General features: G+C 50.9%; 7 protein-coding genes across 7 annotated transcripts; 3 read left to right on the forward strand and 4 right to left on the reverse strand.

The window, feature by feature from the left end:
• Positions 1 to 25: 25 nt before the first annotated feature.
• On the reverse strand, positions 26 to 1,651 carry NCS57_01379300 (MFS domain-containing protein; the record flags this gene model as incomplete). The annotated part of the gene is made up of 2 exons (XM_053063416.1): positions 26 to 1,578; positions 1,627 to 1,651. 2 exons carry the CDS (start codon positions 1,649 to 1,651, stop codon positions 26 to 28), a joined length of 1,578 nt encoding a protein of 525 aa, XP_052906749.1.
• A 1,102-nt stretch (positions 1,652 to 2,753) lies between these two features.
• Positions 2,754 to 4,946, reverse strand: NCS57_01379400 (uncharacterized protein; the record flags this gene model as incomplete). Its single annotated transcript, XM_053063417.1, has 1 exon — positions 2,754 to 4,946. One exon carries the CDS (start codon positions 4,944 to 4,946, stop codon positions 2,754 to 2,756), a length of 2,193 nt encoding a protein of 730 aa, XP_052906750.1.
• A 1,769-nt stretch (positions 4,947 to 6,715) lies between these two features.
• Positions 6,716 to 8,434, reverse strand: NCS57_01379500 (uncharacterized protein; the record flags this gene model as incomplete). The annotated part of the gene is made up of 1 exon (XM_053063418.1): positions 6,716 to 8,434. The coding sequence occupies one exon, from the start codon at positions 8,432 to 8,434 to the stop codon at positions 6,716 to 6,718; it is 1,719 nt and encodes a 572-aa protein (XP_052906751.1).
• Positions 8,435 to 9,624: 1,190 nt separating this feature from the next.
• Positions 9,625 to 10,536, forward strand: NCS57_01379600 (uncharacterized protein; the record flags this gene model as incomplete). Its single annotated transcript, XM_053063419.1, has 1 exon — positions 9,625 to 10,536. One exon carries the CDS (start codon positions 9,625 to 9,627, stop codon positions 10,534 to 10,536), a length of 912 nt encoding a protein of 303 aa, XP_052906752.1.
• Positions 10,537 to 10,901: 365 nt separating this feature from the next.
• NCS57_01379700 (uncharacterized protein) lies at positions 10,902 to 11,312 on the reverse strand (the record flags this gene model as incomplete). The annotated part of the gene is made up of 1 exon (XM_053063420.1): positions 10,902 to 11,312. One exon carries the CDS (start codon positions 11,310 to 11,312, stop codon positions 10,902 to 10,904), a length of 411 nt encoding a protein of 136 aa, XP_052906753.1.
• A 910-nt stretch (positions 11,313 to 12,222) lies between these two features.
• On the forward strand, positions 12,223 to 14,026 carry NCS57_01379800 (Zn(2)-C6 fungal-type domain-containing protein; the record flags this gene model as incomplete). Its single annotated transcript, XM_053063421.1, has 6 exons — positions 12,223 to 12,279; positions 12,337 to 12,354; positions 12,427 to 12,951; positions 13,007 to 13,183; positions 13,233 to 13,904; positions 13,958 to 14,026. The coding sequence occupies 6 exons, from the start codon at positions 12,223 to 12,225 to the stop codon at positions 14,024 to 14,026; spliced, it is 1,518 nt and encodes a 505-aa protein (XP_052906754.1).
• Positions 14,027 to 14,561: 535 nt separating this feature from the next.
• Positions 14,562 to 15,596, forward strand: NCS57_01379900 (PKS-ER domain-containing protein; the record flags this gene model as incomplete). The annotated part of the gene is made up of 1 exon (XM_053063422.1): positions 14,562 to 15,596. One exon carries the CDS (start codon positions 14,562 to 14,564, stop codon positions 15,594 to 15,596), a length of 1,035 nt encoding a protein of 344 aa, XP_052906755.1.
• Between the last annotated feature and the right edge of the window lie 191 nt (positions 15,597 to 15,787).

Consider the following 15,787-nt stretch of genomic DNA (forward strand, 5'->3'; position numbering starts at 1 on the left):
CCAACCATCACCGCCATTTAACCGTCTATCGGCGCCCTGTAATGCCTTCCTTCATCATCCTCCGAATAAAGTAGATGATGCTAATTCCCAGACCCAGACCAGAGAATCCTACAGCCATGTACCAAGCTGCTCGGTATCCAAACAAAAGATCAGCCATCGTCTCTCCGCCATTGTTGACATGCACCTCGACCGTTGCGGCAAATCCCAGGCCGAGACTGATGCTGTAGTTGACAACCGTGCTCACCAAGCTTGCCGCAATTCCTTGGTGTTCCCTCTTCACGGAATTTGACAGAATCAACGTTGCTGCAGGGAAGGACATGTCCATCCCCCAGGTCATGATGATCAAGCTGAAGAATGACTGAAACCAGTAGTTTTGCTCAACAGGAGCAGTCATCATTAAAATCGTGCCAACCGTGAACGACACGAGGGCAATCAACATGACCAGGGCGGGATGTGTAAAGTGCAGCAGCCACGCGGTCGTCAGCGAGGCTATTGCGCCTGAAACAGCGACAGGGCTCATCCACGCCGCTGTGAGAAGGGGCGAGCCTCCCCGCAAAAGCTGGAAGAACTCCCAGGTGTAGTAAATCCAAATACCGAATGAAGCCCAGCCACCGGCTACACAGGCGAGGATAAATCCAACGTCGCTTGTTAGAGTGTCGAACGGAATGAGAGGATTTGAGGCGACTCGCAGTTCGATGTAGAAGAAGACCGGGACTAGAAGAACGCCGATGATGAGGAGCACGTAGACATACGGTGTCTCCCAGCCAACGATCGGGGCTTGGTTCCAGGCAAAGTTGAAGAGGACCAGGGCAGTGATGCCGGTTGTTGCACCCAGGAGATCCAGCTGATCCAGGATCTCCTTCCATGTCATGCTCGACGATGACAACTTGTGAGGGGGATCGGGGATGATGAATGTCGCGAAAACAGCAATGGCAGCCAGGCCAATTGCGAACGAGTAAAAGGCCCAAGGCCACCATTCTTCATGATCCTTAACAAAGAGACCGGCGAACGCAGCAGCAAACACGTTGCCACCGGGTGCGCAAGCTCCGAATAGAGCGAAAGCGAGCGTTTTCTTGGGTCCTGGATGATACGAAGCTCCGAGAATCGCCAGGCCATTGGGCATCACAATGGCTGGACCGATGCCCTGAAAGACTCTTGCAAAGACAAAAAGGACATGGTTGGAATAGGTAGCGAGGCCTGCGATCATTGACCACAAAGCAAACCACACGAATCCGATCAGAAACAGGCGCTTGTAGCCGAACACATCTCCGAGGCGACCTGAAACGAGGATAAACGTGCCGACCGTCAAACTGTAGCCAGCGATCAACCAGCTGAGCTCTGCTGGGTTGCTCAAAGAAAATGAGGCGCCAATAACGTGCAAGAGATTAAGACAGTTTCCTAGAGCTCCTTGGGTCATGAATTGGGCCATGCAAATGGTCGAGATGAAGAGGATCTCATGAGGCAGCGAGAACGTCTCGGCGATTGAGACGGCCGATTTTGTCCGCGCCAGCTCCTCCTCGTCGGGCGTTGTAATGCCATTGTTCTGCAAGGTAGCCTCTCCATCGCTGATGCGCTCATCTACGCTAATGTTAGCCATGGACCTAGTCAATTGAGCGCGTATCTCACCTTTTTCTCGCTCCGTGAGCACCATTTTGAAGTTTCTGCTGCTGTTATTAAGGAGAAGCGCAAAATGTCACAATCTCGGACACGGATTTCTCGGATATAAAAATTCGGCGACATGTCCGTTGCTGGCATCCGTATATCCGGATATCCAGGGTGACATCATTGAAGCCGCCACGACGGCAAATTTCGACGGCAATGTTACCCTGATTCCTCAGCGTAATAACAGGGGCGAAATGGAGGGAGAGGAAAAATCATGACTAGTACTTAGAATATCTGGTTCATTCCTCCCCTTTGTCCTTTTACCGAAAAGGCCGTCATCACGCCTTCTCCAACTCGGAAATGGGGTGCATGGATTACCTCCAGTATTGACGAGAGCGCGAACGAATGGGTGACAAGGGCGATAAAGGTCCCTGAGTCTTGACTCCAAATGTCTTCGAGCAAGTTCTGCGTGCGAGCGACATGCTCTGCATTCGACTCTGATCGCTCGGCATGCCACAAGAGATCTTCTTCTGCGAAAGTAGCCTCCAACTCGTACTCTGGGTAAGCGGCCGTAATCCATTTTCTAGCTCTCCTCCTGTCACATGTATGGTCGGTTAGGCGCTCCCGGAGGAGTTCTTTCACCACTGGCTTGAAGGGTCTCCCGTGTCCCTCTACCACATCTTTGAATACGAGTTTTGTTGTCTCGAGGCATCGGGCTAGTGGGCTGGTGTATAGGGTATCAGGGACAGGGAAGTTCTTGTGTTTGACGCCTTCCATGTATAAAGTGCCGAGGGCTAAACGTGGTTGTCCATTCAGCGGTGATACTAGTCTCCAGTGCCCCCTTCTAACGGCAGTGTGGCTATGATTGCTCAACATAATAAGAGGAATAAGCCGGAGGAAGCAGGAGAGATGGCTCCGCTCCATGCCCTGTGACGAGGGCTCAAGAAGTTCAACTACTGAAAACATGACGCATGCAACGTGGTGGCCTGACCATGCTGTTGGGAGAGACATGAAGAAACGGGTGCATGGGAAAAAAAAAAAATAACCCATCATGAGCACATGAGACAAGAGAAGAGATGCCATGCCTTCAAAGCCCTTCCTTGACAGCCAAAAGAGCACAAGCAACAGCATCCAAACAGCACCTCGACGCATCAAACTGTACTATCCCTATCCGCGAACCCAGGCTTATCATCCAGGGCGGACCTCGAGCTGTTGTTATCCTGTCCACCACCATCTCGAAGCTCAAACTCGTATACTCGACCCCCAGGGCCTTGCCCCACGTGATTTGACCTGACCATCGTCTCCTTATCCCTGTACTGATCCAAGCTCAGCTTCTTGGTAGCTCCGGCAATTGCAGAAAACGTCATCTCGCGCTGTTCGTGTACTCCGTCCTTCCACATGGCATACATCCCGGATATCACGCCAACCGAGGCAATGACAAAGGAGATGGCGTAGACAGCCAAGAGGACCTCCCACTGGTAAGCAAACTTGTTCACAAGTTTGTGTCGGTAACATGGATACAGTGGACCACCAGGCAGTGTCCCTGAGAGCTCAGAAGTGTTGGCTGCCCAAGACACGATGAGCATCTGGGGGTTCGAGAGGAGCGAGATGAGGAGGTCTTCGTACAATCTGCGGACTTCCTGTTGGAGATCGGTAACGGCGATGTAGTCGCGTTTGTCCATAAGCCTGGAGACCATAACCTTTGACTTTGAGATATGATTCGGGAGCTCGATTGTCCCGTTAACCATGTCTCGTAGAACCTTGCCGAGTGAGTGGTAGGCAGCTATGCGACGGTACGTCTCCATGTTCTCCTTAGTCGGGAGGACGTAGTTCTCCTCGGGAACCGCTACGACCCCGTTCAAAAGCCCGTCGGTAGGGACCTTGAGGGTCTCGTCGTATGTCGTGTTGATGACCTTGTGCATGTAGTCCCGTTGAGTAACGTTGTAATTCTGCAGACCACCAGTGTACGTGAGGTTGACCGTGTAGTTTGTCACATAGTGCTCGCAGGCCAGCACAGCAGGTGTAAAGGCCTCATCCCATCCCGGCGCGCCCTTGCGTTCAGGTTGCCTTTTGGTGATATCATCAACGGTGGTGTAGCCAAGCCAGATGATGGGCTCAGCTTTGAAGGCACCAAGGTTGGCAGGGTAAGGGAGTTGTTGAACAGGTTTCCCACTTTTATTCAATTCAATCTGAGTACCATAATCTCCTTGCGTCAGCGCAAAGTAAGTATGGCTCCCCTCTGGTGCGAGCTCGGTCATGTTGAACGGGGCCTCGACTCCTGCAAAGTCGTCGATGAAAACTCCCGACTTCGGGGTAACGGAATCGCACTTGTATCCTGGACCGACAAAGTGGATGACAGTTGAACAGTTCCAACCTCTCCCACAGATGTCTTCGGCCACGTGGTCTCCCTGCAAGGCTTGGTTTGCTGTAAAGACCTTGTCGGCAATGGCACTGAATTGCGCACTAGGCGAACTATAGTAGTCGACGTTGTCATCATCCTCGTAGCGTGCCCCCGTTCTCTCCCAAAAAGACAGAGAAAGGCCAATCAAGCCATCGCTCTCAGCCCGTCTAGGTTCGTCCCACTTGTTAGTTGATTCTTGCGAAAAGTTTAGGGTACGGACTGAAGGACACCTAGCGTCCCTATCCACTGTGAGGCCGGGAGAAACGCTGAGTGTGGCGGATGCAAAGATGACGACAAGGGGACTGATCCAGATGTAGAGGCTCAGAATCATGACTAGCCATGTCTTCGTCCATGCCTCTCTACTGAACAGCTCCACAATGTCATGGGAAGAGCCAAAGAGGGAGTCAATGGCATGGACAGAGTAGTCCTTTTTTCCAACAGCCCTCCAGGCTGTCTGTTGTTGTGCCATAAGCACAGAGAGAACGAAGCCAGCTTTGGATACAAACGAGATGAATTGGCCCAAACGGAGCCACCACTCTTGGTCTTTGGCATCTCGACCCTTGAGATGCCAGTAGAGGAAGTGATGGCTCAGGGCACCGCCAATCCCGAGGAGGAGGAAGAGTACCATGGACCATTTACTCTTCATGACCTTCTGGAATAAGGTGTCCTCCTTTGGAGGGGCACGCGGCTTTTCACGACTGGAGTCATACAGACCCAGACCAGTGTTTGTATTCTTGGTTCGGTTGGAACCCAGAAGGCCCATCAAGCTGGCACGCTTGCGATCGAACATGGGAGAGGTCCCAAGATTGGGGCTTGCGGGGTCTAGCCATGGTGAGTTGCCACCTGAGCCTAGGACTGTCGACTGAGGTGATTGAGCGGGTAGTGATGGACTTTCTCTGTCGGTGGGAGAACCCAGAGGGGCAGCTGAAATCTCGTGGCCCATGTTGAATTAGTGGACGTTCGGTCTGGGCTTGAGTGGCTGGCTGAAGAGATACTTCAGTAGGACACAACTGTTGTGTTATCGGGCGGTTTCAGGGTGCTATTTAACATCAAAATCCCAGATCGTTTCTTGGGCATGCGGCCCCCTAAGCTCTCCCCAACCAGACTTTTCAACATGTTTCTCGGCTTCTGCAACTCGAAATCAGGCTCTGTGTTGTGCCGCACCCATCTCAAGCCCAGTTTGCACATTGAGGCGCGGTTTCCTTGTAAAAGCGCTTCTTCACCAGGAGCTGAGCAGCCATTGCACATGGTGGACGCCATTTGATGTCACATCACAGTTGGATCGATGACGACTGCTAAACTTCTGCAACTGTTCCTCTTCCAATCACAGCCGACAGGGCGCCATGTTATCCCTTGCGGGAGACAAGAGGGCTGTGCTTGTAGTGACAGTGTCCCGCAGATTCGAGGCCCTAGACTCATGCAAGACGAGAAAACATTGTGTTCCACAACTCGCCCGTGGCACACGATAGCCAATCTTAGATCCGTGTGTGATATACGGTGAATACGGGCGGCATGTTGTGGTGGCTGGAACGGTTGGTTGCCATTTGCTCAATTTGTTGATCAGTGGCAGAGCCTGATCCGTACCGCCGCTTTTCCCCTCCACATAAAATGAAGGGTTGAGAGCCTGCTTTGAAAGTGCAAGTAAATGACTGAGGCCTGACCTGAAAAGAACTGCCGACAGGCTAGGCACTTCAGCAGGCAAGACAACGAGCCTTCAGGTGAGCAGCCTTGGAGGGAGCCAAGAAGCCTGGCATGTACCTCTCTCGCCTGGTTGGAAGACAGGATTTTTGTAAGTTATCGCTCTGCGAGTAAGATGGGAAAGCAGATGGACTATCCATGGGGCGTAGTAAGTCAAAATGGATCTCGTTCCAACCAATGCTGACTGTGGGTTTTGACTTCAACAGAGCTCTCCTCTAATCCCGTCAGAACTATGTTGGTAGCGCGACCGTAGAGCCGGGACAAGTGGTCCGACTCTTACGCAGCCTTGTTTTTGATTTTATGTTTCACTGCATTTGTAGGTCCTCGTGAGGGTACCTATCTTCTTCGAGTTGCTGCATTGCAGCTTGCTTGCATATGATCCTCCACCAACACATGCCAACATGAGCCATTATCAAAGGGTTCCAGCCCCTTCCAAGTGTGTCTATCATTGCTTTTCAAATCGTTCCCACCCTTAAGAGCTCGAAGGCCTCCTTGGCGGACAATGTGGTAGCACATGGCTATGGTTGAGGCCGAAGGTGGCCCTCGAGGTATCTGGTGGTGGTTGCCACATATGCTTGGCACCTGAATCAACCCCGCCAAGGCGTAAATCATTGCATGTCTTGTTCAAAGCCTGTTTTGTTTGCCGGCCAAGGCCAGGTGGCTGTGAACAACTTGGGAGGGCCGGCACGCCGGCCAGCGTGACCAACGCAGCAACATGCAGACGCAGGTCTCAGTCGCTCGAACGGACTCTTGTGCGAAGATTACGTCTTCCACTTACCAATTTGCTCACCGATGCCTCGGCTGAAGAATGAGGCTCTGCATCATCCTCATGTTCCAGCCACGGAGTCGGAAAGGAGTCTCTTCCTGGACGATATGTCCTGCTATTGTGATACAGGTTATAATACACGATTCACTACATTTCATGTGAGCAAATTTCTTCGAGTCCCAAAGTCTTGGCCATTTCTTGATTCTACTGAGTCTCTGACTCTCTCCCCATTGCCCAAAGCAAGGTTCCTAAAACATGTGTAGCTGAGATGCCATCTCAGGATTAGCAGTCTTAAAAGCCTCCTTGGCTTCCTCAATGGACATGAACCACTTGGACTCATCCACTTCGTACCATCGCTGCCCTTCTCCTTGGCTGACGACCAGTTGCTCCCAAAATTCTAGAAACTCTTCCCACTCATCCTCCTCGACAATCTCGGAGACGATTTGTGTCATGCGGATCCATTCCTTGCGAGGGTCCCATCTGTCGGCCACGATAAACTTGTGCCTAGGCTCTCCGTGCTTTGCGATGTACCCTTCTTGAGAAGGCTGGTTGGCAAAGTACGACATGGAATCACAGAGCACATACCAGCTATGAGCTTTGAAGGCCTCATAGTTCTCATGCTTCACCTCGAGCTCCTTCTTGATGTTCTCGACGCCAAGAATGAGTTTGTGAAGCCCTTCCAATGTGGGCCCGTCGACGGCAGCGTGCATCAACATCTGGGCCTTTCGGATAAACAGATCGCCAGGCTCGGCGCGATATTTGTAGCCACGAACGTCGGATCGGTCCATGAGTTCATGGTAGGTACAAGTCATGACCCATTCGAGGTTAGTAACAGCTCGGTGATGGCCTCTCGGCATGTTGGGGTTGAAGCGACGCGCGACCTTGACTTTACCATCCGTCTGGCAGAGGGGGAAAAGCTCGTCTCCTTGCTGCTCTAGGAACAGCCGGAGCAGGTTTGGAGGACACTGGGGTTGGAGGGCAATCTCGATGAGATTATCCGGGCGCTTCATCCTAATGTGAGCCAGCATCTTGAGTCCATACTTGCTGCCCTTGATCATGAAACGATCTTGACACAGGTCAAGAATGGCCCCCTTTTGGCACGCAAGCTCGGCCATCTTGCAAAGCGTCGCCACGATTTTCCTGTTATCGGTCCACTTCATCATCTCTGTCAAGTGGTCGATCACTGGCAGCATCGATGATGAAGCGTAGTACACCGAACACTCAGGCAAGTCGGAGGCTGAGGAGATATTGACCTTGGCCCCTCTATCAAGTAGAAACTCGAAAGCCTGTAACGCAGCATCAGCATTGATCCCGCCGCGATAAAATCGCTCTGCAATTTTGACGAGAGGTGTCTGATACTGCCCCTCGATCTGACGGTTCACAAGAGGGAATCGGGTGTGAGTAGTTCCAAGGTTGTGTCCGGTCACTCTCAACTCATTGTTAACAGCGTTCCTCAATGTGGCGACATAACCGTTAAGGATGCCTACCTGAAAGAGGGAGTCAGGCTCTTCGTACTCCTTGGCTGCCGGCGGATGATGCCTTAGATGAGTTGCTCTCGCGCGGCGAAATGCCTTGTGCAGAGGCATGTCATCGCTCGAAGACATGCCGTAGATGATGTCAACCAGACGATGACGTGAAAAAGAGGTGAGGAAGGAAATTGTAGCCTCCATGTCAGCCTTTTTGTTTGCCCACCGAATACTCTGTTCTAGAGTAGTCTTTGCCAGCTCAGACATGGGCAAAGCTGGATTATCGATCATTTCGATGACTGATTGATAAGTAGACGATCCTAGAAAGGCAATTGTGTTTTCTGGGATGAGCTCGTCTAGCGCTTCCAGCAGAGCCTGGCGGAGGGCGTTCCTGCGATCAGGCAGTTGTCCCTCAGTTCCCTCATAAATGATCTTGAGCTGTACGTCCCGGGGAAAGTCCTCTAAGAAGGTGACAGCTGTTTCCATAGCAGAGTTGTTCATTGTTGCTGGGTAGTCAGTCGAGCTGGATATGGTGGCGTTAGTCTGCAATGAGATGCTGTTGGCGGGTATACAGTGAAAAGAACGCTGAATTTGACTTTATATGAAAAGATACTCAGCACAGAACAAATCTGTTACCTTCCTGTTCTCTTCATGTTCCCGTCTCGTTCCATCAGTTTTGGCTCAATATATCGTAGTGGTGAACACTCATGACCCTAGAACAAAGGCGTGTTCAAAAGGAACCAGAGAACGAGAAGTCGATACTATGGCTTGGCCACTTGACTGTTGTTGTTGAACACACATTCAATGCATGTTCATTGATTCTAACCCTTTGTTGGACGTTCACATTGTGTGTCTGAGCAATATCTGCTCCAACCTTGGCTTTCCATATTAAGCGAATGAAATAGCGAATGCCTTTTGTTACTGATATATCATAGAATCCCTCCACAGGTTCACCTATCGAATCAACTGATACCTTTTACAAGCAAAACTGAAGGAGGAAGGTGGACGGTTTTCTTCTCCTGAGACGATGAAATGCAGTGGGCACAATGGTTGCCAAGATCGCCACCAGCCACAAGCGGAATCCCCGAAAGAGGAATGCCCGCGACAGATGATGGACATGAAAATCTTGAATCTCGATTGCCAAGAACGAGACATTATTAACCTCGTATCCCTGACTCATCAGATAGTTCCCAGGAGATTCAGCTAGATGAATCTGGGAATGTATTCTATTCGATACAGCTAAGCAGGGTTAGAGGTGCAAATAAGCGCCATAGTTAGGCGGGTATCTATTCCAATCGAGATTTTGCCTTGATCACAAAGATCGCTTCAGAGATGACTTCTCAATCGCTCTGAGGTTAATCATGCCCTAACAAAAATGAAGGCATTCCCGGCGACTCATCCCACTCTCTGATGGAGCCTTAACAGCGGAGACAGCCCCGCAGGCTTCGCCGAATCAGAGCGGGAGGCTGACAAATGAATTGACCAAAGCCGATGCGTTGCGGAAGATGACAAATGAAGAGAAACCTGCTCTGTCAAGAATCGGAGACCTTACACAACTCACCGAGAATCGAATGAGGGGATTTAAATACTCTATTCTGCCTCGATCACGCCTTGATCCTCGCTTAATTCCCATCACCAGACTACAACGAGTACGAACAACCCGACAGGCATCATCCTACACCACTCCCACAATGACCACCGGAGTCTTCAGATACATTGACCCAGCCTCAAGTGTTGGTCCAGACGGATCTCGCGTCAAGCCTTGGAGCAAGGTTGACGTCGACCAAACGTCTTTCAAGCGTACAGAAAAAAAGCGCTCCGTCATCAACATCCGCGAGGCCGCCCGCTCAACACCATTTGGAGTTGACGTCTCTGGCTTCGACGTCTTCACCTCTCCCGCCAAGGAAACTGCATTTACCGACGATGAGGCGGTTCGCAATGGATACTATGCCGAAGTCGAGGAGCTGCTGCGGAAGAAGATCCCCGGGATTAAGAAGGTTGTGATTTTCGACCATACCATTCGGAAGCGAGAAAAGGACAGCGCGCGTCAGCCTGTGCAGCAACTGCATGTCGACCAAACCCCCGGCGCAGCCGAGGTCCGAGTCAGACGTCATATTGAGGACCCTGTCGAGGCGGACGAGTTGATCAAGGGCCGGTATCAGATCATCAACGTCTGGAGGCCGATTGGACATGCTGCGACCGATTTTCCCCTAGCTGTGGTTGATTGGAGGACCACACAGCCCGAAGATTTGATCGGCGTTGATCTGCTCTATCCCCAGCGCAAAGATGGCGATGATGAGGATGATCGTGGAAAGGAGGTGCGCCCAGACGAGTCAACATTCACCTCAACCGAAGGATACGAAGTGCGAGGAGAGACCTACGCCGTCGCACCAAGCGACAAGCACAAGTTCTACTACGCCAAGGACATGACTCCTGAAGAGGTCATGCTGATCAAGTGCTTCGACTCGAGGAGTCAAGGATTGCCTGGAGGCAAAGAGGGGTTGGCGGGGCTTACTCCTCACACTGCTTTTGTTGATCCTGCTACGCCGGCTGATGCGAAGGGTCGACAGAGCATTGAGGTGCGCTGCTTGGTGTTCTACTAGCTCAATTTCACGGGAAGGATTCAGTTGGATTAATGTTAAAGATGGAGATGAGACGTCACCAGTTTACGAAGATCGGGGTCAGATTAGCCAAGATAAAACGAAGTAACGATACTTGAGCAAACTTGCGTACATATCATTGCTATATATTTTGGGTTTCAGAATCGAGAATTGTGGAAGCCAAACAAGTGTGTATATTGCTAATCTACCAAGCCTGAAAGCTCAATGATGATAGCTAACGACGACCATACTTACCTATTCCCATTAGCACCCCCATTGTGTCTACGAAGCTAACTTCTGATGTAAACAAATATTACCATATGTAATCAAGGCACCAGAGCACAGCGGTGCGGACCAAAAGTCTTGCCTTACTCTTGCTTCCCCTTGTGCCTGTCCAATTCCTTCCGCCCAACCTGGTTCTCCGCCTTGGGGGCCTCATTACTATCCTCAGGCTCATCCGCTGGGAACACACCAGGACAATTCTTGAGACCACCATTTGCGTCAAAGATATCGTCTTCCTTATGACTCTCTTCCCTGAGACTCTCTTCCTGTGGCTGAGGGAAAGCTCCGGGGCAGTCCTTCAAACTACCGGCCTGATCAAAGATGTCGCTCTCTGCAGTCTTAGTCTCTTTAGCGGGGGAAGGCTCAAGAAGCGGGAGAAAGCCAATGCTCCCGCATTCACCCAAGAAGCGGGCGTTAGAAGGAGCTGCCTCGCCGTCAGAGGCGGGCACGACGGCATCCTTCTTCTCCAAAGCGGTATTCTTCTGGTTGGTCGACATAGTGTTGATTCTGCAGTTGGTACTAGGTAGGGTGGGTACTCAGGTCTGACCCAATGTTGTTAACGGTGAGTTTTGATGAGTGGGTAGGTTCTATTGGGCTTGAGGTAACGCGATTATATATTCCAGAGTGAGGTCACAATCATTGCCTTTTCTTGTGGGCTTGGGCACGTTCATGGATATCCTGTACTGTGCTTAAGAGACGTCCATTTCTCATCCAGGAGCATTTCGCGAACAATGACTAACATATTTAATTACCTGGTCGAACAAGGAGACGGCAAAATACAGCCGACCAAAGAATGGCATTGTGTTTCCTGCGTTCTATATAGTGAAAAGCCCATAAAGGATAACTCCAGCAATCAACTTGAGCAAACAATAAGTAAACTCAACACTAAGAATATCCGATTCACCTTACAATGTGAAGCTCTGGTGCTCATCGATTGTTTGTCCGACAACGATTGCGCTCTTATTCCAGGCGGTCAAAGTTTGGGTTACCTGTAGCGGAGTGTTTTCAGATGGAACGCTAGAAAACATGGCCCAAATAACTGGGATGATTATGGCGTCTAATTGTCTTTCATTTGAGAAATTAAATCTGTAGAGCACCGTGAAAGAGTGCAGTAGCCGTCACATTCTCAGAAATCTGATGCTTCAAAGCCCGAGTACCGCACGGCGAGGAATAGGGTAGGTCGGCTTATTGCAAGTCGGAGATGATTTCGGACTTGGCATAAATCCGCGGAACTCCAGCCGGAGCGCAACGCTAACCAGAAGCGGAAATGATCTGAAGTCATTGACTTGCTGCTTACATATACCCGGTTCTCAGGGACTCGACTGATGCTCCACGCAGAACCTGTCTTCCTCGTTACTGTACTGACGTAGCGGGAGGAGATCGCGATACGTCGTCTTGTTGTGCACAATGGTCTTCTACGGACCTTCTAAGGGTTGTGTGTCGTGCAAGCAGCGCCGGAAAAAGGTCTGTCATCTGGTACCCGCTTCCCGAACTCTGCGTCAAGGCTAACGCGTTTTAAAGTGTGATCAAACTCGTCCAGTATGTTGAGCCTTCTACAGACGTGCTCTTTTGGAGTATGCCTTGATTTCGAGAACTGACAACCTTGTTCAGTCATGTTTGAGGTGCACTAGGGCGAACCGCAACTGTGGTGGTTATGACCAAGAAGGACTTACAGCATTTCGACGATATGAGGCTGTCAACAAATGTCCGTCGAGCCCACCATCGACAGCACGAAGGTGTATGTTACCTAAACGCGCGCCTATACCGGGAACCAATCTGTTTCTGTCCGATGTCGGTCCAACGGAAACACCAGTGAAAAAGTCCTACGAATTCGCGTTGAGAGCCTTTTTCTACGACTTCTGTATCCCGGAAACGAATGGGAAGCTTTCGAGAGGATTCTTATCCGGCCTTGAGGCTATGGCTTATAGACTTGGACCTGAATCCAATTTGGTCAAGGCTTGCCAAGCGGTATCGTTCTTTAGTCACGCAAAGCCACTGAACAGGCCGCACATGCACGAGAGAGCAGAAAGGCTTCATCAGGAACTTCTGGGCTCTTTGGCCAGAGCAATAGAAGTACCTACTCTAGTGGCATCTCTTGAGACCAGATACATTGCCTTGCTACTGGGACTCTACGAGGTATTCTGTCTTGTCGTCCCAACTGCGTCTCTTCTATTAATATGTCTCCAAATAGATATCAGCAGCCAACAGTGCCGATCGTCGCTCCCATGATGCTCATGCAAGGGGGCTTTCCGCACTCTTGAAGACCGGAACTTCGCCGTTAGATCTGCTACGCATTATACGTGATGGAAGCAGGCCAGATACTAACGCGCCGAGTGGGCGTTGCCAAGGAACCCAGCCGCGTCTCAGGGTATGTTTCCGAACGAATTTTGTGCTTAGATACTCGACTGACCAATAAGCCCCGCGGCATCTTCTCGGTTCCAGCTCTAAGTGAGGGGGAAGAATGCCTTGATAACTTGATGCTTGATCTCGACTCTCTGCAGACAAGGTTCTCTGGTGCTCTCGAAACGTCCAACTTCTCCCCCGGCACGGAAGAAGAGATTTCCTCACTGTACCGACGCTTTTCCCGCTGGTCGAGTTCTCGGTGCCCAGGGTTCAGGCCAATAACAGTGACGCATCTCAAACACCCAGCGGTTAACTCTGAGATTGTAGCTGGGTGTTGGCCAGGGCGGGTTGATACGTACTTCGATCTTTACGTGGCTGGAGTCTGGAATATAGTACGCACCTCTCAGTTACGCATCATTGACATGATGGTCAAACTATCCGACTACCATGGTGATAGGGAAGCATCTTTGCACTGGATACCTCGTGCGAATGCGCTTGTCGAGGACATTATGGCATCGATCCCGTATCATCTGACTGATAATATGCATGCCTTTGTCAACCAATACGATACTGGAGAGGGAATCACGGACAGAGGGAAATCGCTTGGGGGTTTGCTTCTTATGCATCCACTCTACGTGGCTTCTAGATTACCGTTCATTCCTGAGAAGATGCAGATTTACATAAAACAATGTTTGCTGTGGATTGGGACAGAGATAGGCTTAGGTCAAGCAACCCTCTTAGCCGAGGTCAGAGCCCCCTTCCCGGGTACAATGAGTATGAGAGCTGACATGTGTGATAGGCACACGATATCGATAGAAGCTATCTGGAGAGCGGGTGTGTGATAATATGGGCCGGTTTCCTGGGCTAGGACATATGTGGAACGGTTCTGTGAAGGAATAAAACATTAAAATTTAGTAGCAAATCAACAATTATCCTGGATGCTGCCTCAACATCAAAGGATTACTGATATTGTGGCGCGGTCTCGTGATATCGACGGAATTAGGCCCTGAAGGCGAGTATTTCTCGGTTAATCATTCTCGGACTTTTACCCTTGACGATTGGGCCAGCTATTTTCAGTATTCGACGACATTTGTAAGCCATGGCGCGGTTGGGAAAAGTGATGAAGCTATCGCCCTTCCGCATTGGGTAAGTCTTGCGCTCCAGTGGGGAACCACCCAGGAGCTCATCGCCAAAGCCACGAATGCAATGACCTTGAGTATCGGGAGAACTCAAGAAGTCCTTGCAATCTCCGAGCACTGACAGGAAGCCAGGCGGTATTCTCAAGGTATAAAGCCCTCAAGACATCCCTCCTTTTCCCTCGATATCATCACTCAAACCATCTAGCCTACAATCATCACTTTGGTACACTTCTACTCTCTACTTCGACCAACATCACTCTCAAAATGTCTTTCGAAAACACTGCCGCCTGGATCACTTCCCACAACGCCTACCCTTTCGAGGTCAAGCCAGCCGCGGTTGGTGTCCCCGAAGAGAACCAAATCCTGATCCGCAACCGCGCCATCGCCATCAACCCAATCGACTACAAGGTCCAGACAACCAGCGTCCACAGAGGCCAAATCACTTATCCCACGATCTTGGGTGAGGATGTCGCCGGTGAAGTCGTTGCCGTCGGATCTAGCGTGACCAAGTTCAAGATTGGAGATCGTGTCGCTGGCCTTGCTGCCGGCTTCTTGACCAACAAGAACGAGGAGAAGACATTTCAGGCGTATACTATTCTGCGCACTGATCTGTCTGTTCGGATCCCAGAGAATTACTCTTTCCAGGAAGCCTCGGCCTTTCCGCTCGCAGTTGGAACCACAGCCGCTGGCTTGTTCAACACCGATTTCCTCAACCTGCGACTTCCCACATTCCCGGCCCAGAAGTCCACTGGGGAACTTCTTCTGGTCTGGGGCGGTGCCTCTGCAGTAGGCTGCGCTGCCATTCAGCTTGCTGTTGCAGCAGGCTATGAGGTTCTCACAACGGCTTCACCCAGGAACTTTGACCTTGTCAAGAGACTGGGAGCGAGCCACGTTTTTGACTACAAGAGCCCAACAGTCGTGGCTGACCTCCTCAAGGCGGCTGAAGGCAAAAGGTCAGCAGGTGTTTTCGACACTATCGGCTTCGCGTCCTGGCCCTATACTCTGGAGTTTGCCGAAAAGGCTGATGGGGTCAAGTTTGTTTCTTGCACGGTCCCCGGATGGTCGGAGCCTCCTCAGGGCGTGACCATCAAGCATGTGTTTTCTCTTTCCATCATCAAATCCCATGTTGCTTCGGCTGTTTGGGATGATTATTTGCCCAAGGCAATTGAGGCTGGCGCATTTGTGCCTGCGCCAACCCCCTGGGAATTTGGAAAGGGGTTGGAAAGTCTTCAAGGAGCGGTGGATTTCTTGGGCACCAAGGGTGTCTCGGCTCAGAAGGTGGTTGTATCTCTGGAATAGTGTATGGACGAAGGAGCTGGGTGTCGCTATCCGGGTTGTCGAAGGGTGGAGAGACTAGAGTGAGCAGATAGAGGACGTACGGGCAATACGTACTACCTTTCCTCTATGAACATGAATGGTTAAATGGATTTGTTCTAGGCACATCGATGAACTCGTGATCCAAGCAAGCCAAGCGAGGGGCCGGAGGGTTG

This window comes from Fusarium keratoplasticum, chromosome 12, assembly GCF_025433545.1.
Source record: "Fusarium keratoplasticum isolate Fu6.1 chromosome 12, whole genome shotgun sequence".
Classification (NCBI taxonomy): domain Eukaryota; kingdom Fungi; phylum Ascomycota; class Sordariomycetes; order Hypocreales; family Nectriaceae; genus Fusarium; species Fusarium keratoplasticum.